Source organism: Anastrepha ludens, chromosome 2, assembly GCF_028408465.1.
Source record: "Anastrepha ludens isolate Willacy chromosome 2, idAnaLude1.1, whole genome shotgun sequence".
Lineage (NCBI taxonomy): Eukaryota > Metazoa > Arthropoda > Insecta > Diptera > Tephritidae > Anastrepha > Anastrepha ludens.
Window position 1 is genome coordinate 15964425 of NC_071498.1, and position 23675 is coordinate 15988099.

At 41.1% G+C, this 23675-nt stretch overlaps 1 protein-coding gene across 1 annotated transcript; it reads left to right on the forward strand.

Moving 5' to 3' along the window:
• On the forward strand, positions 1-1550 carry LOC128863440 (peptidoglycan-recognition protein LB-like). Its single transcript, XM_054102602.1, has 3 exons — positions 1-430; positions 695-1123; positions 1239-1550. The coding sequence occupies exons 1-3, from the start codon at positions 298-300 to the stop codon at positions 1427-1429; spliced, it is 753 nt and encodes a 250-aa protein (XP_053958577.1). The 5' UTR covers positions 1-297; the 3' UTR covers positions 1430-1550.
• Positions 1551-23675: the final 22125 nt, after the last annotated feature.

The window sequence follows — 23675 nt, forward strand, 5'->3', positions numbered from 1 at the left end:
CTCAAGTCGCACAAATTAAAGCTTTTTACTGGTGATCGAAGCGCCACGTTCAGTTATCAATTAAAAGCGGGCATGACCACAAGCAGGTTGTCAGCGCAATAGCAATGAAACGCTACAACAAAAAATACTAAACAATAGAATTGCATTAAGGCAGCGAAAATAGAGCGAAATAACGCCGTCATAAATACCGACAACGCGCACCAGCCGAAAAATCACTGCACAGAAACAAGCAGCAACAACAAACCAACCATTCAAACAAGAACCGTTGAACATTTTAATATTGCGCTGCGCTGGAAAATGTTTGATGCACGCACCGAACGAACTTTGACGTTTGCAAGGGCTGCTGGGGCCGTAGGATGCAGAACCTCAACGCACCAGCTGCTATTGTTGGTTAGCTTGCTTTTGGCCGGCAACATGGCCATGTTTACTTGTGAGTTAATTACGAGTTAAATTGCCTTTGCACACTACGGAAATTGTGAAAATTCAAAATTTCATAAATCAAATAAGTAAGAATGTATGTGTGCATGTATGTATGTGTGTGTGCGTGTGTGTGTAAGTCTGTATTCTATGCAATTGCACTCGTGTATGCGTGCAACTGGCGCTATGAGCTATACTTGACTGTTTGTGCCTAATAACCACAAGCCACATATGTTTGCTTTTCACCCCTGCACCAACCCACTTTGACGGCGTTTAGCTATCAACACGATTGAAGCTTGTGCTTTACCCAAACAACACAGCAAACGATACACCGAAAGCCTCGGGGGCGATGTAACAAGCAACCAAATATTGGGCTACATGCGTGACTGGCGCCTAATCAGGCGCGCCGAATGGAATGCACGCACACCCACCGAAATCGCCAATTTCACCGGACCCGCGCCGTTTGTTATCCTACATCACTCCTATCAACCGGGCGTTTGCCAAACGGAAGACGCCTGCAAAGCAGCAATGCGTTCCATGCAGAACTACCATATGGACCAACATGGTTGGCCGGACATTGGCTATAGCTTTGCAGTTGGCGGTGATGGCAATGTGTACGAAGGTCGCGGCTATGAAGTGGTCGGTGCTCATGCGCCAAACTACAATAGCCGCAGTATTGGTCTACTCTTAATTGGTAATTTTATGGGTAAGTAAAGGCGCGCGCGCGCGCAAAGTGCATAGAGTGGATGCATAAATGACGTGACTAAGGTAACAGAATAAATGATATTTATTTGTTGTTGTTTTTTTTCGTTTGATTGTAGAGGAGCTACCGCCAGCGCCTATGCAACAAGTTGCGCAGGACTTTATTGAATATTCCATGGAGGGCGGACATTTGCCTAAAGATTATATTTTGCATGGACACCGGCAGGTGCGTGATACGGAATGCCCCGGTGATGCGCTGTATGCGGCGATAAAGGAGTGGCCGCACTGGAAGGAGCTTGACTCTCATTGACTAATTTGAAGGGCATTTTTGCCTTTCTAATGATAAACAAAAAAATTGTATTATTTTTATTTGTCCTTTATGTAATGTGAATTTGTAAAAGGTATTTTTGAAATAAAGGTTTTTCCAATAACAGGTATTATTTGTAATTGGATTGCGCTATCGAGAGACGATTAACGATCTTTTATGGCCGGAATTGGATGGTATTGATATGGACAACGCTTATTTTCAGCAAGAGGGCGCTTCGTGCCCCACAAGCAACGAAACCATTGAGGCAAAAGTTTCCGGACCGTGTTATCTCTCAAAGAGGTGATCACAATTGGCCACCAAGATCTTGTGATTTCACACCTTGTGACTTTTTTCTTTGGAGCCACGTGAAAGAGAAGGTCTACGCCAACAGCCCAGAGTCGATTCAAGACCTCAAAGATGGAATTCTTGAGGCTATCGAGGGCATAGGGCAGCCACTTTGCAATGGAATTGGTGAATAAATGAGGGTATCGAGCACATAGGGCAGCCACTTTGCAATTCGGTTATGGAAAATTTCATGAAAAGGATATTGTCCTGTAAGCGTGGTTGTTATGGCAATTTGCCTCATGTTTTTTGCACTATTAACGGCATACCTTCCTCTTTATAATGAAATAAACATCCGATCATTTAAATTAAAAAATAGCATTTTTCTTTGAATATCAAAATAACACCTCTTATTGGAAACCCCTTTACTATATGCAATTTATAATTTTTTTTAAGCAATAAAAAAACACATGTTTGCTATAATTTAACAAAAGGAAGATGTTTTAAATCAAAATCTAACAAAGTCCCTCTTCTAATCTGGCCGTAACTCACTGAACTGCAATGACAATAAATAGCGGTTTAATATTCGCATATTGCAAAACAGGTTATCGCTGTACTCACCAATGCGCATACATTTAAAAGTGAATATTAGTCACCCTGTAGGGAATGCAGCTCACTCCAAAGCCATGTTAACTGCACTTCTTGTCAACTCCTTATCAGTGACATTCTCAGCCACTGCGCTTAGTAATAGAAATTGTATGCTGCAATTGATTTTCCTATCAGGACTGCTTGATTATAACCAGACACTGTAACTGTATAAATTATATCGTAAAAAATACCATCTAACACTCAGGGCTTAATTTTTATTTTACGTCCAATAAATAAGGCTTATTTCATAAGTCTAAAATTTATGTGATGAGTTTCATTTTTCTTTCAGCAATAATTCTTACAAGAGAAGGTGCCTGTATGCCAAACATAAGTAGTTTTATGGGGGTACCTCTCGCAACTTGTAAGCCTCTTATTATGGACGCACTAATCAGTTCTGTAAATCAAAGATGGATTAGTGCCAATACAAATGTGAAATTGCTAGGCAAACATGGCCAAGGCTAAGTCTACGTCTGTCCAAGAATATTACAAAATTGAGTAGACTTCAAATTAAGTCCTTAGTAGGGGCCCTCACAGGGGCATTGGCTCATAGGAAATCATGCAAGGAGATTAGACGCTTACACGCATGATTTCTGTCGTAGTTGCAGAAATGAGGAGGAGTGGGAAACAATTTAACACCTTTTTTGCACATGCCTGGCTGTAGCCAGAAGCAGGAACCGATTTTTAAAATCCTACTTCTTAACGAATATAGATAATTTATACACTTTGGGTAGCAACAACCTTTTACGCTTTGTGAAAAGTTTGGGATAGTTCAATATTCAAGGGGCAATGTAGCCCAACCCCTGCGGCTCACACAACGCGCCCATTTCGTGATCTAAGAGGCATCGCTGTCTCTATGTGCAATGCGGCTGCCAAACCTAATCTAACCTAAATAAGACTTGAGTTTTAAGCTGCGTTTTTCTCTTACGCAATAATTCTTATATGGTGAGTCTACTTGTCTATGGGCAAACCAACTTCTTAATTTTTTTTTTTTTTAAATGGCTGCATAATTTTTCTTGAGTGGCTTTATAGTGTATTTAACTATGTGCACAAACTACCGGTAGTTTTAAATTATTCTATCTTTTGCTTCCAGTCCCATTACGTTTGACTGTTGCTTGAAATTTCAGTTTCTTGCTGAAAATACTAGGTTGTTCCATAAGTTTTGCGGTTCGATAAAAAAAAACACCCTTTTTGCTTTGAAATACTCAATATAGTCTCCCTGAACATCAGTACACTTGTTCTAAAGAGATTCCAATTTAGGAAGGGCTGCAAAATACATTATTTTCCTTGTTCACTCTCTCGGGAGCATAGGACGTGTCTTGCGTTGGTTTCGTTAATCTATTTGATTTCTGACAGGGTAGGTGATTAGCCTGCCGCTATTATGACCTCATCATGTGATGAAAAACCCCATTTCACACATGAATTTTTTAGGTCTTGAAACAGATGGAGGTCGCTAGGAGCCTAATCTGATGAATACGGGAAATGCTTCAATAATTCGAACATTAATTCATGGATTTTAGCCATCGTCAAAATGTTCTTATGATACGGTTCACTGTCCTGTTGAAAACGATTTTTTTTCTTTTGCAAACTGGGTATTTTTTCACGCTTTTTTTTTTCAGTTGGTCTTACCACTTAGTAGAACATGTCCCACCGCTGCCCCCAACGTCATTCATTACTTACTTCCCGTGGATCTTCAAGTTAAATCCATTGCTGCTCAGAGCGCTATTAGTTTGAAAGATATTGACCTCTGGAGGCAACTTCCTGTAGGACATGGTAACATCTTGAAACGGTCTCCCTTCCTTCTTTGTTCTCCGCACTGACCTCGCCATCCGGAAACTGTGCTTTGAGGGTTGTGCTAGGGCTATCTTTCCGAGCAGGCAAGACTGGAAAAAGGGGAGAGTCGGTACGGATATATTCACCTCTGTTTTCACTGACGGATACAAGATGAAATCTGGAGTAGGAGCGCGGGTTTTCCGTAAATCAGCTAATATTTCGGGCTTCTTTAAATTGGCGGAAACGAACAACGTTTCTTCAAGCCGAGGATCTTGCAAGCATGCAAATGCTTAGGGTTCGCTGTTGGAAGAGAGACATTAATATTTTTTCCGATAATCAAGCTGCGCTTAAGGCCCTGTCGTCGCCGTATTGCAGTTCTTTTCTTGTCAACTACTGCAAGGAGGAACTCAAACATCTCGAACGAGCAGGACACATTTCCCTTATATGGGTTCCTGGACACAAGAATATACAGGGAAATGAAATTGCCGATGAGCTTGCTAGAAAGGGTTCGCCAGAACCATTTTCAGTTGTCCCTATCTCAGGTATTGGTGTCCCCTTGACCGTTGTTAAAGGAAAACAAGGCACAATTTCTTTCTCAAAAAAGCACAAGACAGTTGGAGGTCTGCCTCATCGTGTGCTATCTCAAAAACACTATGGTCTCACCACGACAGGAACAGGACGCATAAGGTGGTAGCAGTGTCCCGCCATTCAACTTCCAAACTCATTACGGTGTTCACTGGTCACTGGGTGATCGGAACTCATGCGGAGAAGCTTGGACTTCCGTACAACTCCTATTGCAGAAGCTGTAGGGATCCTGCAGAGAAAGTGACTGTTGAACACTTTCTCTGTAAATGTTCGGCTCTGGCGCTTGAAATTCCTTAGCGTCCCCTTTCGAGATGGCCTGAGGAAATTCTCCAGCCCAGATCCCTTTTCTTTCCTTCACTATATCAACAGCACTGGATGACTGTAGATGGTTTCTCTTCCCTAACTTTTTCGCAGATAGTGGTCCACATTATGGTATCAAAACGGCATTTGTAAGTGTTACATGTAGTGCACTTGTGGTACTCTTGCCATCTTACGACCAACCTACCTACCTACCTACCACTTTCCAAGTAATGCACAAACAAAATTCCTTTCGTATCCCAAAAAAAAATTGTGCTAACAACTTCTTGGCCGATTTTTAGATACGAAAGGAGCCGAAAAACCAGATTCATACATTTTTTTATCCTCTTGTTTTGTTTTAGTCTCATGGTGATATACCAAAGTGATCAGTCGACGCGCAAAATCCATTTTATCCTTTCGAAAATGCTCTAGATGTTGTTGAGAAAGACGCACCCGAATGTGTTTTTGTTCCAGTGTTAGCGAATGATGCACCCACTGCGCACACATTTAGTAATTTTTCTAAAACCCAAAACTTCAGTCAAAATAGTGCTTACACTGGCCAATGAGATGCCTAGGGCTTCTACTAAATCTCTTTCAGTCACCCGACGATTTTCCAATACAAATCTTGTATTTTTTCTACGATTTCTGGTATTGTTGCTGCTTTTGGACACCTTTGGCATGGATCGTCTTCAAGGCTTCTACCATCACGTTTAGTTTCATGAACCCATCTTTCTACTGTACAAATAGAACAATGCGTTAAAATTCTTAAAACTCTTTCAGGGGACGGGGGTCGGCATCTGCTTCCAGGTTCAAGCGGCAGGGTGCCATAGAAGGGTCTAGTACCTCTAGGCGGAGTACAACTGTAGGGCAGGGTGGACTGGCTAAAAATGGCCGTCCCTCTAAGCAAAGCTACTACAAAAAAAAAGGCAGCTAGTAGGGTCTTATTTAGACCAGGAGAGGTATCAGCAGAGCAGCTAACAGAAGAGCAGGATAAATCGCTGGAATGGGCAAAGGGAGTAATATCCGACTTGTGAAAACGGGCGGGTGCTACTCCTAAAAGGAAACGATCTGCAGATAAAGCGGAAGCAAATATCGCCAAAAAAACAGAAAGTAAGTGGCCATAAATACCCAACTTTCAGTGAGGTCGTAAAAGGCGGCGGTGAGATGTTGGCCGTCATTGACAAGGAAGAGGAAGGGACCATTCCGAAGGAAAAACTGAGGTGGATTGAAGAGGTTATCGCCGAAGTTTACCTCCAGATCCTAGACGAACACCCCCTCCCCTTTACCATGACGCAGGCTGGTATGAAGGTAGAGCAAAGGTCATCGCCTGCGAAACGTTAAGTCAGCCACGCTCTACAGGTTGGCCGTAGCCGAGGTAGGAGAGGTTCGGCCAGGAGCCAAACTCGAAGCGGTTAGTAAGGCAGAAATTCCAAGCAGACTTCGAGCTTGAGTTTGGGTTCCGGCCAAGCCGGAAGAGCCGAACAAAATTGAACAAATTTTTAAGACATGCAATAGCGACCTGCCAACTCAAAACTGGAAAGTAGGAAAAGTAGAAGAGCCAGTAGGGAGAAGAAGATAAGTGATGCTCATTCTCAATGGAAAATCGCTTGCCCCACTGGCGCAGAAAAATTATGTTCTAAGGTTTGGGTTTTTTGACGCAACCATTCGCATCTATCGCAGCGACGAACCAGCTTTGGACTCAGATGAGCAGCGTGACAAAGCCGGCTTGGGGCCGCTCTTCAACGAAGAGGATCTCCTCGCTGAAACTGAGGGTGGCGAGATTCCGGAGGAAGACATTGATGTCACGATGGTGGAGTTGAAACGGACAGATTCACATGAAGCTGATCCAAATTAATCGCCACCACTCTAAACTTGCGACTGCGCACCTTTCCGTCCGCTTGGCTGCCGGTGGACTTGACGTAGCCCCCATGCTTTATTTTAAAACAAAATCTAGGCGCGTTTTTTGAAAAATCCTTTACAAAGGAAAAGTTTTTTGTAAAATCTCTGCACTTATTTCAGTTCAATCCCTGCTTCTGTCAAATTCACGGAGAGCCGAGTACCGGTACTGCGATAGGGGCAACCATATGTATGCTTCCAATCGTGTTCTTACATGCCTCTCACCATTTTAGCTTAAAAACGCTGCTTTCTTATTCTCTTCTCAGTCTACACGCTGAGCAAAAACACTTCTATGAAAAGTCACCAACGAATAAGCGAGCAAAAGCGGCTTTACTGGGAGGTTGCACAATCATTGTGTCCTTTAAATTCTCAATACACTCACACTTACGACTAGCACTAACACAATCTTACTTTACTATTTGATTAGGCAGCTGGCTTCCAATTATTCCTTTTAGGTGAGTTTTAATTTTGTTTTGAACTTTTGTTGTTTTCTAGAAGACGACATGTGGATACTGAAATTGCTTTGCAAATTGAATGCAGCCTACATAAAGGCTTTCATTTTTAATGATTTTTGACAAACAATAGGTGTGAGAAGATTGAAAGGCAAGATTGTTTATTGTTTACCTATTTTTCCTAGGACTAACTCAAAAGGTATAAAAATCTGATGCAGTGAGTGTAGGCAGCGTTATGACGACTACTGTGATGGCAGTTATCAGGTAAATAATTAATAAATATTCTTGTTTTGAACTTCTAACACTAAAACTACGAAAATGTTGTTGGTGGTGGGCGACTAAAAATTCGTTTCGGGTTACACAAATACTTTTCTGTTGTTCTGACACGTAAATTATGTAAAGGGTGGTTAAATTTCAAGGGCCCACGTGGAATGTGAACCACACCTAAACGTCAACGACACCGTTGGACTTTTTTCTTTGGGGATATTTGAAAGAAAAGGTGTACGTCGATAAGCCAGCAACAATTCAAGAGCTAAAGGATGAGATAATTCGGCACATTAACGGCAAACGACATAGAACCTCAGTTATGCCTCAGCGTCAACGAAAATTTGCACAACTTCTAGAAGTTAACTTCAAAGTCATTATGGACCGCGAAACCGGCACGAAATTGACGGATGCTGGATGTACTCAGACTGACTTGTACTCAGATGCTGGATGTTCTCTGACTGACTTCTACTCAGATGTGGATATACTCAGACTGCTTCTACTCTGATGCTGGATGTACTCAGACTGATTTGTATTCAGACGCTGGATGTACTAAGACTGACTTCTGCTCAGATGCTAGATGTGCTCAGACTGACTTGTACTCCAATGCTGGATGTACTCAGATTGGCTTCTACTCAGATGCTGGATGTACTCAGACTGACTTCTACTCAGATGTGGATATACTCAGACTGTTTCTACTCAGATGCTGGATGTACTCAGACTGGCTTGTACTCAGATGCTGGATGTTCTCTGACTGACTTCTACTCCAATGCTGGATGTACTCAGACTGACTTGTACTCAGATGCTAGATGTGCTCAGACTGACTTGTACTCCAATGCTGGATGTACTCAGACTGACTTGTATTCCGATGCTGGATGTACTCAAACTGATTTGTACTCAGAAACTAGATGTGCTCAGACTGGCTTCTACTCCTATGCCGGATGTGCTCAGACTGACTTGTACTCCAATGCTGGATGTACTCAGATTGGCTTCTACTCAGATGCTGGATGTACTCAGACTGACTTCTACTCAGATGTGGATATACTCAGACTGCTTCTACTCAGATGCTGGATGTACTCAGATTGGCTTCTACTCAGATGCTGGATGTACTCAGACTGACTTCTACTCAGATGTGGATATACTCAGACTGCTTCTACTCAGATGCTGGATGTACTCAGACTGGCTTGTACTCAGATGCTGGATGTTCTCTGACTGACTTCTACTCCAATGCTGGATGTACTCAGACTGACTTGTACTCAGATGCTAGATGTGCTCAGACTGACTTGTACTCCAATGCTGGATGTACTCAGACTGACTTGTATTCCGATGCTGGATGTACTCAAACTGATTTGTACTCAGAAACTAGATGTGCTCAGACTGGCTTCTACTCCTATGCCGGATGTGCTCAGACTGACTTGTACTCCAATGCTGGATGTACTCAGATTGGCTTCTACTCAGATGCTGGATGTACTCAGACTGACTTCTACTCAGATGTGGATATACTCAGACTGCTTCTACTCAGATGCTGGATGTACTCAGACTGGCTTGTACTCAGATGCTGGATGTTCTCTGACTGACTTCTACTCCAATGCTGGATGTACTCAGACTGACTTGTACTCAGATGCTAGATGTGCTCAGACTGACTTGTACTCCAATGCTGGATGTACTCAGACTGACTTGTATTCCGATGCTGGATGTACTCAAACTGACTTGTACTCAGATGCTGGATGTACTCAGACTGATTTGTACTCAGATGGTGGATGTACTCAGACTGCTTCTACTCTGATACTGGATGTACTCAGACTGATTTGTATTCAGACGCTGGATGTACTAAGACTGACTTCTGCTCAGATGCTGGATGTACAAAGACTGACTTCTGCTCAGATGCTGGATGTATTCAGACTGATTTGAACTCAGATGCTGGATGTGCTCAGACTGACTTGTACTCCGATACTGGATGTACTCAGACTGACTTGTACTCAGATGCTGGATGTTCTCAGACTGACTTGTACTCAGATGCTGGATGATATATTATATTACCATCAATTGAAGTGAGGCGAAATCTGGTGGTTGCTTTCCATCCAGAACCGAATGTGGCATTACACTCAACGACAAGAAGGAGCTTTTAATTTGTCGTATACATAGTGCTGAATAATAATTTATGCATCTTTTCTTCTTGGATTTTCAGTACTAGTAACCGTAGAAAGTAGTTTAATAGATTTGACTGTAACTTCCAATTCATTACTCAGGAAACTATACGCATATCTGGAAAAGATTTCTTTCGCCAAAACACTTTACTTATAAAGCAAAGCTAATTCGCCATGAGCAATTAAAAATTTCATCTAGTACGTTTGCACTAATTAAACGTTTGTAAGTGGTGTGCGCAAATATTTAAACACATGACTTGCATTTCACGCGCTTGTTAAGGTCTTAGAGCATGAATGGTATTAAGGCTATCGCAATCGATACCAGCAAAGGGGATTCCCGACATCAAACAAAGCAAGTCAATTCAATTAAAAGTACAACTTTTTACTTAATACTGCGCGAATGGTACTCCATAAAAATTTATTGCAATAATCGCATGCTTATTATACAATTTATACCCAGCAGTAAACCGAGTTGTCTCTTGGCTATCACAAAACTTGCTAATTGACGAACGACAGCAAACAATTAGTAGCTGATTTGAGCTGACTATTGACTAACGCAATCGCTTGTATGCAAAAAATTGTTTCTATGCAAAAAATTGCTTTTATGCAAAAAATGAATTCTATGCAAAAAATTGTTTCTATGCAAAAATGCAAAAAAAGGCATTAAATGTTGCAGTTACGGATGCAATAATAGAGCACTGCCACTTTGCAATCATTTTGCGTCAGTGTGAAGATCATTTTGAAGTGCTACTCGTACACATTTTAGTCATTCATTATTTCACTTTTTTTTATATGCACACAGACATCGATAAGGAGCCATAAATTGCTAAACTGGCTTAAATTTTCGGCTGATAGTGCAATCAAAAAATGCTGAATGGTGCTTATGAGTGAATTAGTAGCTCTGTTTGACATTTGGCTTTTGTTTATTTTTATTTTTTATTTCATAATTTTTCTTTTTTATATTTATTACTTAATACGTGCGTTGCCAGCATTTTTTAAAGCGACCAGCAAAAATGTCGAAAATGCAGCTATTAACGGCAAACATTTTTCAACGAAAAATTTTTATGTATTATTTAAGAAAAAATCTATGCAAAAACTGGCAAACGCCTCAAACATTATTTTTAATTAACAAAGAAAACTTGAGATGGAATAATCTTATACTAAAATGAGCTCTATATCACACCACGGGGGATCCATAATTTCATCTCATGAATCGGTATGCCTACGAGTACACTATCAAGGTGATAGAGCACATGGATTTATAAGTAGCTTTAACTTCGTCAGCTTTATTCTACATCTTTGTTTTATTTTCACTCAATTAATAGAATTTAATACACTTTGCGCAAAATAAAAAATTTAAAAAGTAATTTAAAGAGGTGGACCAAAGCAATGTTTCCAGCCAATTTTCACACCCAAAGATAAGCCATTCGTTCTTAATTGATCCAGCTACGTATAGTAGTTTTAATGTTTGCCAATTTATAGCTCTATCCCATATTAAAGTAAGCTTTTGAGAGTAAAATTAAACTGACGTCATCGCAGCAGATTAACTATGAGCACGGCGCATTCAACAATTTAATATCGGCAATTTTATTGAAAAGGGCAGCACTTAATAAATGCAAGTTCCAAGGCGGCTTCTGTCAATGGTACCCTGACGCGATTCCTCCCTAATATAGGAGGACCCCAAGAAATCACAGGCGATTACTGTCATTAGTTCCTGGCCAAAAATTCTAATTGGGAAGTCACCCAGCCATACAGGCAAAGCGCGCCGTACAGAATGGTGTCTGATGATGCAATCTGCGTAATAACTTCAAAGATAACTCTGGACCTCTTGACAGATGAAATCAATAGGCTCTATAACATGCAAGGAGCATGATCCACATGAGTACAAAAAGCATCTGAGCGATCGCTGACAATTGGCCGGTGGCAGCAGTGGTAGAAGCAGTCACAAGGAGGACGTTGGACCTACAAACTCTTACCACGTGTTGATGAGTGGTTAGGAAGAAAACATGGACTACCATACTACCACATTTCGCAGTTGCTCAGCGGACATGGCTGTTTTCAGGAATACCTGCACGATTTTAAGCTGGCAAACAGCCCTTTCTGTCCAAACTGCCCGAATACGAACGAAAGCGCAGAATACGTTATTTTCCATTTCGACCGCTTCAGAGAGGAGCGAGCTACTCTCGAACAAGCCTTGGGTAATCAACTATCCCCCATCAGCCTTATACGAGATATGTGCGTAACTAGCTGTAAGTGGGACGTAGCCCAAACGTCCGCAGGTAAGATCATGACGCAACTCTGTCATGTTAATTGGGAGCGCAAAGGCAGAGAAGGCGGACAGTGGAGGTAATTGAGACTATCGACGGCGTATAGCCTTCATATGCCTGCAGGAGAGGAACCTGGGTGCAGGTACCTGCTGTGTCTTCGGACATAAACACGGCTGTTACTTTTGTTTTAGTCCCAGGGAAGAAGTAGCTGAGGTGGGAGGATTGTTATTGCATTAGTGAGAGCGTGCTCCACATACTATTCATGTGACGTCATATTTGAGATGTTGCTGACATTTTAATTTAAACCTCCTTCAAAAAAAAATATCGGCATTTTTCTCACAATGAACTGTCTCCCAAAACGTGTGGCCAACATCAGACCTTTAACAGGATTTGATTTGCTGACGTAACAGAGGATGTGAGAGCGGTTTGTTTATGGCAAAATTGAGATTGTGTTGGTGATATGAGAAAAAATGTAGACAGTTTACGCTTATGTTGCTTCACTGCTTTTATTGAAAGTGAAGTATTGAAAGTACCTACTGGCTTGTTGCTAAGTACCATAAATTATTTACTTTAATTCAGAGGCTTCACTTGTAAGTAATCTTATGTAGATAAAATCTGTTGTGACATAGCTCTACGGAGTCCTTGTCTGGTTGAACTCGCTAGAAAAGATGACATCAGTTAAGAAGCTGGAGCGGGCACAAAGGTCTGCCCTTATTGGAATCAGTGGGGCACTTCAGACCACACCTACTCTAGCACTCAACGCTATGATGAATGTGGCACCTGTGGAAAAACTTCTGCTGCACGCGCCGCTATCAGATTAAGGAGTTCGGGCCCTAAGCTTGACTTAAACTACGGACACCCCAGCATTTTCAAAAATTTTGAGTTCATCCCCAAGGTGCTGGATCATTGTGCACCCACGCTAGGTTCGAGCGGAACTTTTTCCCAATGGGATAAGTGGGAATATGTTCACGGATGACTCGAACTTAGACTGAAAGGTCTGTGGGGGAGTATTCTGTGAGGCGCTACCCATCAAGCCTAAATTCAGGCTTCCGGACCACTGTAGTGTTTTCCAAGCAGAAGTAGCCGCAATTAAGGAAGCAGTGGATTGGTTGCTCACTTCGGTAATTACCGTTAAGGAAGTAAATATTTACTGCGACAACCAAGCGGCAATTAGGGTCTTGGACTCGTTGTTTCTGCGTTCGAAATTAGTCGGGAAATGCCTAACTTCCCTCTCGATTGCATCCGAATACTTCGATATCAGACTCATTTGGGTTCCCGGTCGCAGCGGCATAGAGGGAAACTGCTGGGCTGAAGAGCTGGCTAGCCAGCGAGCTTTGGAGACGGCTTCATCGCAATATGAGAGGTTTTTAGTTCCTTTCAGTTCCTGGAAAGATGGGCCTTGCTTCAACTCAGCGAGCGGTGGGCTAGTTCGCAAACGTGCAAAGTAACGAGATCCTTCTGGTCACGGGTAGATCAGGGGCGTTAGAGGGAACTCCTAAGGCTAACAAAATGAGCAGCTCTCGAAATTGGTGGGTATCCTTACCAGACATTGCGCATTAAGGGTCCATGCGGTGCGACTTAGGATTTCCTCAAGTCCATTCTGCAGAAGCTGCCTGGAGGTTGAGGTGGAATCATATCATCACCTTCTTCTCAGCTGCTCTGCTTTCGTCTGGCAAAGATTTAGACATCTGGGATCTCACTTTTTCCCTACACCTGCGGATATAGCTTAAATGTGCGGATAGGTTTAAATGTAATGCATCTGGTGAAGTTCATCAGTAGCTTTATGCGGCTAATAACGAACGTAAATTACCCATCGTCGGCGTCGTCATAAGTGCATGGTTATTATGCCCAAATCCCAAGGTCCCTTCTTCCCTCCCTTCTCCTTTCTCCTATATGGCATCACAAAGGACGAATTTTTTGAATATTGTTCAAGTGGGCCTCGAGCAAGGGCAGCCATTTAACCTAACCTAGCTCAACTGCTAATTAAGTAAATTCACTGGCAGCCCATTGAGATGTGGTGCGCAACTTTTGGAATCACTTAATCGCGATCCTACCGGTGGTCTTTCATTGATAAATACTGATTAAAAAAAAGTTACAGAAATGGAGTAATTTTTTAGCATATCAATGAACTTAAGAAAGAATATAAAGTGAAAGCATTAAGAGCAGCTGAGTTTTGTTGGCCATACCAATCAGTTTTAAATTTATCCAACTTAGTTAGAGGATGGAACTCAAACGCAGGTATCACAATGGGCCTGCGGCTACCGAGTGTCTTGTCTTAGACAAGCAACTTGGCTAATTTAATATTTTTTATGTGAAAATGGTTAAGCTGGCATCACTGCTCTATACAACTACGCTAGTAATTCATGCGCAGATAATAAAAAAAATTATCAGTGCAAAATTTGTAGCAATAAAACTGGTATGCAAATCGAAAAAAGAAGCAAATGGGGTCCACAAAAAAAAAAAATTGGAAATAATTTGAGCTCAAATAGAGAAGCCTACGTGAATAAGTAAATAAAAAATAGAACATATGTGTTCGTGGCGTAGCAAAAACGCGAATACTCCCTATAAATGCAAGTGGGATTGGCGGTGATAGAGGAGTCTGAAATATACAAAAAAAGGAGGTGAAATTGAATCGGGAAAGATTTGAAAAAAAATTTTACAAACTGAAAACGCGCATTTCGAGAAAAATCAAGTTTCTTATTAATACCAAATCAAAACGTATGCTCAAATTTAATTTAGAATGATAAAGTTTTCCAATTTATGATCCATTTATGTTTTAAAATCATACAATCTTATAAAATTTAGAAAGCGTGAGTCCCAAAAAAAAAAACGCTTTCAAAGGAAGAAGAAGTGAAGCGGAAGCGGTGAGTAAATTGTGCGGAAAAGCAAATGAAAATAATAATTACATTATCTGTAGCCTGCCGCGGCCTCGGTAGTCTAGGGTAAGTGCACTAGCCTGCCAACCCAGAGGTTGTGGGTTCAAAGCCCACGTAAACCACGGTCCACGCACTTTTCCAAATTTACCTACTTTCCACTAAAATTCCTCCAATTCCTTTCCCCAGCCCCAAAAACTTATCCTCTCTATCCTTACTCCCGCATATAGTCTGCGCATTATTTGCATTGTGGCAAAAAAAACAAAGAAAAACACACAGTTACACAATGCATCAGTGTCGCCAGCAAGAGGAAGCAGGCAACCGCGATAATAGCGCAGACACACGAAATTTGGCGAAGTCCTCAACCATCTGTGCGATCCTTCTGGCAGAAAAATGTGAAGCACAGATAGCGCTCCAGGCAGTAAGAAAGCGTTGTTCCTAAGCAACGACATGTGAGCATTCCCATTACTTTGGACTGATAGCGGCAGCCTAATCACCCACCCTGTCAGAAATAAAAACAGATTAACGAAACCAATGCAAGACTGAGTATTCACTCCAGAGAGGAGTGAACAAGGAAACAAACAGTGTGCCCAATGGCCGACCCTGAGACCTAAATGGTCTTTTGTGTCGTACTACATGTTTCCGAAATAGTAAATTTGAGTGCTATTGACTGGCAATACTACCATTTAATATTTTACATCAGATTCTATTTATCGTAGATGTGCCCTGCCTCAGGTTGGGAATCGGTTGAAAACCAAATTCTTTCAGTAAATTTTCCGTCTTGCGGACAAATTTCAGCAGCATTTTTGATTCCATTTGGATCCATTTGACCTCGATGACAGATGTGTAGTCTTGTCTTTGCCAAGGCGATAGAGTTACGCAAGATATACCCTGTGGTTTCATCATCCTCCAGGCAAATTCTAAACTCTGCCAACTTTACAATGTGAATTTTTGAGAGATGGTAATTTCAATAATAGGTAACTGCCAGGGATGAGTAGTAAAGTCCTCTCTCGATAAACAAAACTAACACTCTAAACGGCTCTCATCATGCCCGTCCTAACGTATGACGCAGAGAGAGTGTTTGAGAGAAAGATTCTGCGCAAAATTTTGGACCTTTGTACGTTGGCAACGGCGAATATCGCATGCGATGGAACGATGAGCTGTGTGAGCTTTACGACGACATAGACATAGTGCAGCGAATAAAAATCCAGCGGCTACGTTGGCTCGGTCATGTCGACCGAATGGAAACAAACGCTCCGGCTCTGAAAGTATTCGCTGCGGTACCAGCTGGTGGTAGCAGAGGAAGAGGAAGACCTCCTCTGCGTTGGAAAGATCAGGTGTAGATGGACTTGGCTTCACTTGGTGTGTACAATTGGCGCCGGTTAGCACGAGAAAGAAACGACGACGTAAGCGGCTATCGCGCCAATTAAGAAGAAGAGGAAGAGCTGTCAGAAAACCTACTACTTTCCTGATCGCTACTTGTTTTGCAAATCTCTATTGTAAGTAAAAGGTCTTATAAGCCTTTTGGCTTGACGGAGTTCTTGTGTGACTTCCCAATTTCTTCTTGAGTATTCTCCCAACTATTTACGCTGCATTTAGCTTCTGCCTAGTTGATACCACTGTATGGTTCTGAACCGTGAAAATATGCTACGAACCCCACACTAGCGAGTTCATAAGCAATTTCATTACCCAGCAAAGTACAATTTTATTTGTTGCACTAAGTTGGTTGCGGTTGTTGAGGCATTCGTACATTACTTTTGATCTCAAAGAATGTGAAGCAGTTGCTTTTAATGCAGCTTAACTGTTCGAGCATATAGCTATGTGTGCACCCTTGTTGCCCGTCATATGATTTATTTGCGCACAGATTGGAATTGCCTGAAAGACGGTAGGCCATTTGCCCATTGGCTCGGAGATTTTCGTGTTCGGATCATAGATACCCGCACTGACTCCAGTATTTGTTTTCGAGCCATCTGCGAACCACTCGCGACTGCTGAGATCGCACTAAGGTCCTCCAGTTCCCATTCGAGACTGTTGGGATCGAACCAAGGTTCTTCCAGTTTCTATTCGAGACTGCTGTGATCGAGCTAAGTAAACTGCCAAGTAGTTGTGGAGTGGTTACTTGTTTGGCTTTCGGCCACCAATTAAGGAAGGCATAGCTGATGACCACTCTAATAGTCAAGGTATACATCTTAAGCAAATCTCGCTTTGGTTAATGTGGAATAGAAGTGTATGAGATGAATAAAAGCACTAGAGAGTCATGAAGTAGCCCTTAGTTTGTTTGCAGGGGTCGTCATCAGTATATAAAGTTCTCAACCGAGGCTTTGTACATATTTTCATTGCGGGGGATTTTTAAGTAGCGGGTGCCAAGCCCAGTGCACAACCAGCTATCCTGGGATACTTCGCCATCTCACGCTGGCTCACTCCCGAACGGGTGTCAGAGGATTCTTGGACTACTCCCGGAAGTTGTGAGCTGCTTGAACCATCCTCCATAGTCATGGAGTGGCTTTTTCAATATTACTTCAAAAAACATAAAAACCAAAAGTCGGGGCGCAAGTTGTAAAAACGGCACGTATTATTGTCTGGCCTTTTTTACCATCTTCCGTTAGCGGAATTTTGAAAAAATGTGGGTTTCTTTTTCTCATTTTTTGTGCAGTGTGATGAGGCCAGGAAAGTAGGTCATTTTAATCGGGGATTGTACCGCTGTTACTTCAACTTCCAAAGTGCAAGACGGATTCAATTAAATTTGATTTTTGAGATCTGGCGATAGCCGCAAAAAAATCACACTTAGTGACCTCAAAAAAGAAAAGAAGGCCGCAACTATTCGCACAGCAAGACTTTGACATGGCCGCAGTTAATCAAAGTCATTGCAATTTTAAATTTATTTTTCCGGTGAATTTTTTAGGCATGCAGATTTGATTGCGCATGTTATGTGTATGTACATATGCACCTGGGTATGTATGTATAAGCATTCAATTATTTACTTAAAACGTTATTGTTATTACTTTTAGTAGCACTGTTCGCAAATTCAAAATAAAAAGCCATAGATTTTTTGTTCCATTTTGCAGAAGAAAAATTCCCCTTTTCCAAGTCAACAAGAAAAAGTACCAAACAATTAAATTGAACTGCCTCAAGTGGGCCAAAGAAAGAGTTTTTACTGCTGCTCGAGAGTATTTGTATGGTGACTTTGAACTGATAAGTCAGGCACTTTCGGCGGAAGTAAAATAATTTGAAATACGAGGGCTACCACGTATATATTTAGTTATGGCAATCGTAGTGGCAACAACGTTTCCATTAAAAAATTTGACAATTTTTAAACTATTGTACAATCACCTGCAAAAGCATGCGTAGTCGGATATTATGTCCGTTTGCACATCGATCAAAGCGTCGTTGCGTACCTCAGTAAGCAGTTACACCCAGCCCTTAAACGCGAAAAGCCAATGGAGTTTTTCTATGAAACTTCAAGGAACTAACTAGCCATAGTCTTAGCTATTAATGACCAAATTAAGAAAACAATTGTGAGGGATGTTTTTCAAAACTACAAAAAACAACAAATTTTCTCAAAAAATTTTTAGCAAACAAATTAATTTTTTTTTTTAATATATTTTGTGCTCAAACACTTCCTAAGCACACCCTAAATATGTTAAAACGGACCGAAGATGTTTTACTTTAAAAAACTCCATACCGAAATTTTCAACATTGGCTAAATCTCGAAATTATTAGCCCTTTCATCCCCGAGAGTCCGCCCAAGCCGTTTTCCCGTTCCGGACGCGTGTCAGCATATAGCCGCCTAAATTAGTTCGTAGCTGTAAGGCTCGCGACGTCTGTCGTTCTGAGCGAGAAGATACGCATAGTAAAAGAGTCACGTTTTCATTTAAAGACATTAGGGCCCATTAGCGATGAAGTTTTATCTTCCTTATAATGTAAACTTACAATGTGAGAGACGGTAGAGTGAGAACGATTTTGAGTTCTTCGATTCAGTCTCTCAGTGTCACTGCCAGAGGAACCAGCAGGCTTTTTATATATTTTATATTTTATCCTATGCACGATGGCTAAGCGATCTAGAGATGATAGTGAGATAGTGACAGTTCTGACGAATATTACTTTGAATCTGATAAGGCGAAAGATGACGGCATTACTTCGTCAAGTGGAAGTAAAATCCGTGCAATAAGGAATCCACTCAGGCAGTTCAACATTAGAAGTGATGGCAGTTTGTTTATAATTATTTTTTGATATTATGAAAAATTTTTCTTGTGTTAAATAAAACCTTAGTTTTTAACGTATTTATTTTCTTTACTGCGCAGTCCAATACCTCTCGTCCTCAGCGACGCTCGCCCGTCGAGCGGCTCCGACTCCAAAGGGTTAACATTTTTTCAGTATATTTCTAATATTGCCCAGGCCTACAAATAAACCAATTTTCATCGACAGTATCCAAAATAGAGTGGCCGCCGTAACCGAATGGGTTGGTGCGTAAATAGCATTCGGAATACGTAGGTTCGAATCTTCCTTCATGAAAAACCAAAATGAAGAAAATTTTTTTTTCTATTAGAGGTCGCCCCTCAGCAGGCAATAGCAGACCTCCGAGTGCATTTCTGCCATGAAAAAGCTTCTCATAAAAAAGACCCACGATGCGTAAATATTAAATTAGAAGGAGCGATAACAATGTCAGCCGGAGAATTTCTCTTGCCAACAAGTGCTATTTTGTAGACAATTGAATAGTATGCACATAAATTCCTCTCTCGACGAACAAAACTAACACTCTATGAGACTCTCATAATGCCCCTGCTATAACATGGCGCAGAAGATAGGCGATGACAATATCCGATGAGGCGTCCCTTGGAGTGTTTGAGAATAAGATTTTGCGGAAGATTTTGGAACTTTGCGTATTGTCGACGGCGAGTATCGCAAGCGATGGAACTATGAGCTTTACGACGTCAGAGACATAGAGCAGCGAATAAAGATTCAGTGGCTTCGTTGGTTGCGCTCGGCTCTGAAAATACTCGATGCCATATCAGCTGGTGGCAGCAGCTCTGTCCCAGCAGGCCTCCCCTGCGTTGGAAAGATAAGGAAGAGAAGGACTTGGCTTCAGTTAGTGTGTCCAACTAGCGGCGGTTAACCCGAGAAAGAAAAGACTGACGAGCTTTGTTAAGCAAGGCCGAAATCGCTTAAGCGATGATCGCGTCAATGAAGAAGAATTTTTATATCATATTGAATATCATTGCTCACATCTGTTTTATGGAGTAGAATACATTGGTTAAGGTTTTTTGTTTTTTTTGCTGCTTTGTTCTTGTTTTGCTTTAAACCAATTTGTGTTTTCAACTTTAAAAAATGTATTACTTCAAGATTTGCCTGTATTAGTATTGCAACATTTATTGAATCTCCATTCATTTTAAAAAAGTTATGCCTCAATATGAAACTCGGGACGAGTTCCGGAATCTCGGGATTACTTAAGGAATATCCCCATCACGGTATTAAGATTTTCAGTCAATACTGGCAGCCCTAGGTTAGATTTTCCGTTTCTGCTTTTATGTATTTGAGCACTTGCCGATGCAACCCAGTATGTAAAAATGTATGGGACATTATTTTGACTCTTATATATTTCATGTTTGGAATCAAACTCCGAAGTCTTTATTGGCTGTTAAATCACAATTCCCATGTATGCCTCGAAAATAAGCTTAAACTGTACTCAGCTGTTCCAAAACCAGTATGGACATATGGCACACAACTCTCGGGCAGCACAGCTAACTCAAACATCGAAATACCCCAAAGATTCTAATCGAAAAGAATGATCGCAAACGCTCCTTACTGTATCGCGAAAGCCCAAATTCACGGTGATCTCAAAGTTCCTACAATATTTGAAGAAATTTAAAAAGTATGCCGCATCACACAATATAAAACTTCAATCGCACCCGAACCCACTAATTACAGCACTTACTACCTACCCCTTTCCTTTAACAGATTGAAGTGGAAATCAATCAAATAGATCCCATGAGCTAAAAAGCAAATATTGAGGAATGGTTACACAACTGGGTGCTTTCCATGCATGACTCGTAGAGCATCTTAGATTTAAGCATAAATATTGTTAAATGTTATTAAACAGATCGCAATAAAAAAACGGATAATACATAAAAAATGTATTAAGTGCCAAACTAAGTTCCGTCTGTTTGTCAATAGATGCCGCCAGCAGTGTGTGCTAGTCGATTTTAACATAACCTAAACATCATAAACCAAGCTTAGGCATATGGTAAACAAACTTCTTCGACACATTAGTGATTTAGTTTTGGTATCATATATTTTTGGTTTTGTGAAAATGTCTGATTTTGTGCCGAATAATCGTCATTTGCGGGAGGTGTTGATTTTCCTCTTGCATACGAAAAAAAACGGCGGCTGAAGCGCATCGAGAGCAACAAAAAGTTTATGGAGATGCTGCTTCAAGTGAAACAACGTGCCGAGCTTGGTTCCGTCGCTTCAAAGACGGTGATTTTAATGTTGACGACCGTTCGCGTGAAGAAACGCCAAAAACTTCGAAGACGCTGAATTGGAGGCATTGCTCAATGAGGATCCGTGTCAAACGCAAGAAGAGCTTGCATCAGTATTAGGAGTTACGCGCCAGCCAATCCATTTCCAAGCGATTGAATGCTTTGGGAATGATTCAGAAACAGGGGACTTGGGTTCCTTAAGAGTTCAAACCAAGAGATGTTGAACGTCGTTTTTTTCTTTTTTCGCCTGTGAACAACTGATCCAGCGGCAAAAAAAGAAGGGTTTTATTCATAGCATCGTGACGGGTGATGATAAATGAATTCATTACAGCAATCCAAAGAAAAGAAAGTCATGGGGACTGCCCGGTCATGCTTCTTTGTCGTCGCATCGGCCGAATATTCACGCTGCGAAGGTTATGCTATTTTTTTTGGTGGGACCAACTTTCTGTTATTTATTATGAACTGTTAAAACAAAGCGAAACCATCACTGGGGATCGGTATCGACTTCCAATGGTGCGCTTGAGCCGAGCACTGCACGAGAAGCGGCCGCAATATGGGAAGAGGCATGAAAAAGTGATTCTACAGCATGTCAACGCTCGGCCTCATGTTGCCAAACCCGTTAAATCCTACCTGGAAACACTGAAATGGGAAATCCTACCCCACCCGCCATATTCTCCAGATATTGCGCCGTCCGATTATCACCTGTTCCGGCACATGGTCTAGCTGATTAGCTGTGCCATTCATAAGAAGATATCAAAAAATGGCTTGCTCCGTAGATAGCCTCAAAAGATGAACAGTTTTATGGCGACGGTATACGAGATCTATTAGAAAGATGGGAAAAAGTAGAAGCCAGCGATGGGCAATACTTTCAATGATTCACTTGAACCATTTTTTCAGAATAAAGTTGTATTTTCTTAAAAAAAAACAGGAAGAACCTAAAATATGTAAAGAAATATAAAAGAAATGTTTAAGAAAACGAAAAGCAACGAAACTCATTTATTTTCCATACTGTAATTAAGTAAAAGCATTGAACTTAACAATTTTTACAACTTTAAAATCTACTTGAATTAAATTGTTTCAAATCATAAAAGCGCTAGTGTTTTTTTTTTTTTTTTTTTGTGTTAGGCCTATATGTGGTGTGCGTCTTGTGTTGTTCCACGAATGGCGGGACCTGCAGTTTCAAGCCGACTTCGAACACCAAATATATTTATGATGATGATTTTCATTGGCAGAAATACACTCGGAGGTTTGCCATTGCCTGTCGAGGGGCGACCGCTATTAGAAAAATGTTTTTCTTAATTTGATGTTTCATCGAGATTCGAACCCACGTTCTCACTGTGAAATCCGAATGGTAGTCACGCACCAACCCATTCGGCTGCGGTGGTCTAGTTTTTGCTTGGATTCAACAATTTGCTGTGGAAGTGATGGAATTATCAGCGCCAAGTTTCAGAACCTAGTATGGATCAATGTAACCAACGACATGAAAACTACATTAAGTTATGTATTTTTCGATGTTCTTCATTAGTTAGTAAACAGCTGGTGTGCTAGCCACGAAAGTATTCAAAGTGGTGGCAGCTGATGGCATAGAAAAAATAAGACCTACTCTGCGTTAGGTTACCTTAACCAGGTTGCTTCTCAAAGACAACACAAACTCGGTGGCCCTAAGACCCATTGTGATGCCTGATTTGATTTGATTTCCATCCTCTAACTAAGTTGCTTAAACTACTTGGATCTTTTTTTTAAGATAGTTAGTGAGATATTTTGCAAATTTCTCAGGTCTTCAAAGAAATAATCATCCTCTTTGACAAGAGAAAGTTTAAAGTAAGTTGCCAGTTGAGTTACAGGCCTCTTTCTATTTATTGTGAAATTATTTCTTACTTGGAAATACTTGGAAATAATTTCCAACAATTTGTCAAGTTTACTCGGGAACAAGGCTGTGCATAGTAAAAAAAAAATAAAATGAAAAAAATAAAAAATAATTGGCGCGTACACTTCTGTGTTTGGCCGAGCTACTCCTCCTATTTGTGGTGTGCGTCTTGATGTTGTTCCACAAATGGAGGGACCTACAGTTTCAAGCCGACTCCGAACGGTAGATATTTTTATGAGGAGCTTTTTCATGGCAGAAATACAATCGGGATTTGCCATTGCCTGCCGAGGGGCGACCGCTATTAGAAAAATGTTTTTATTAATTTTTCTTTCACCGAGATTCGAACTAATGACCTCTCTGTGAATTCCGAATGGTAATCACGCACCAACCCATTCGACTACGGCGTGCATAGTAAAAAAAAAAAA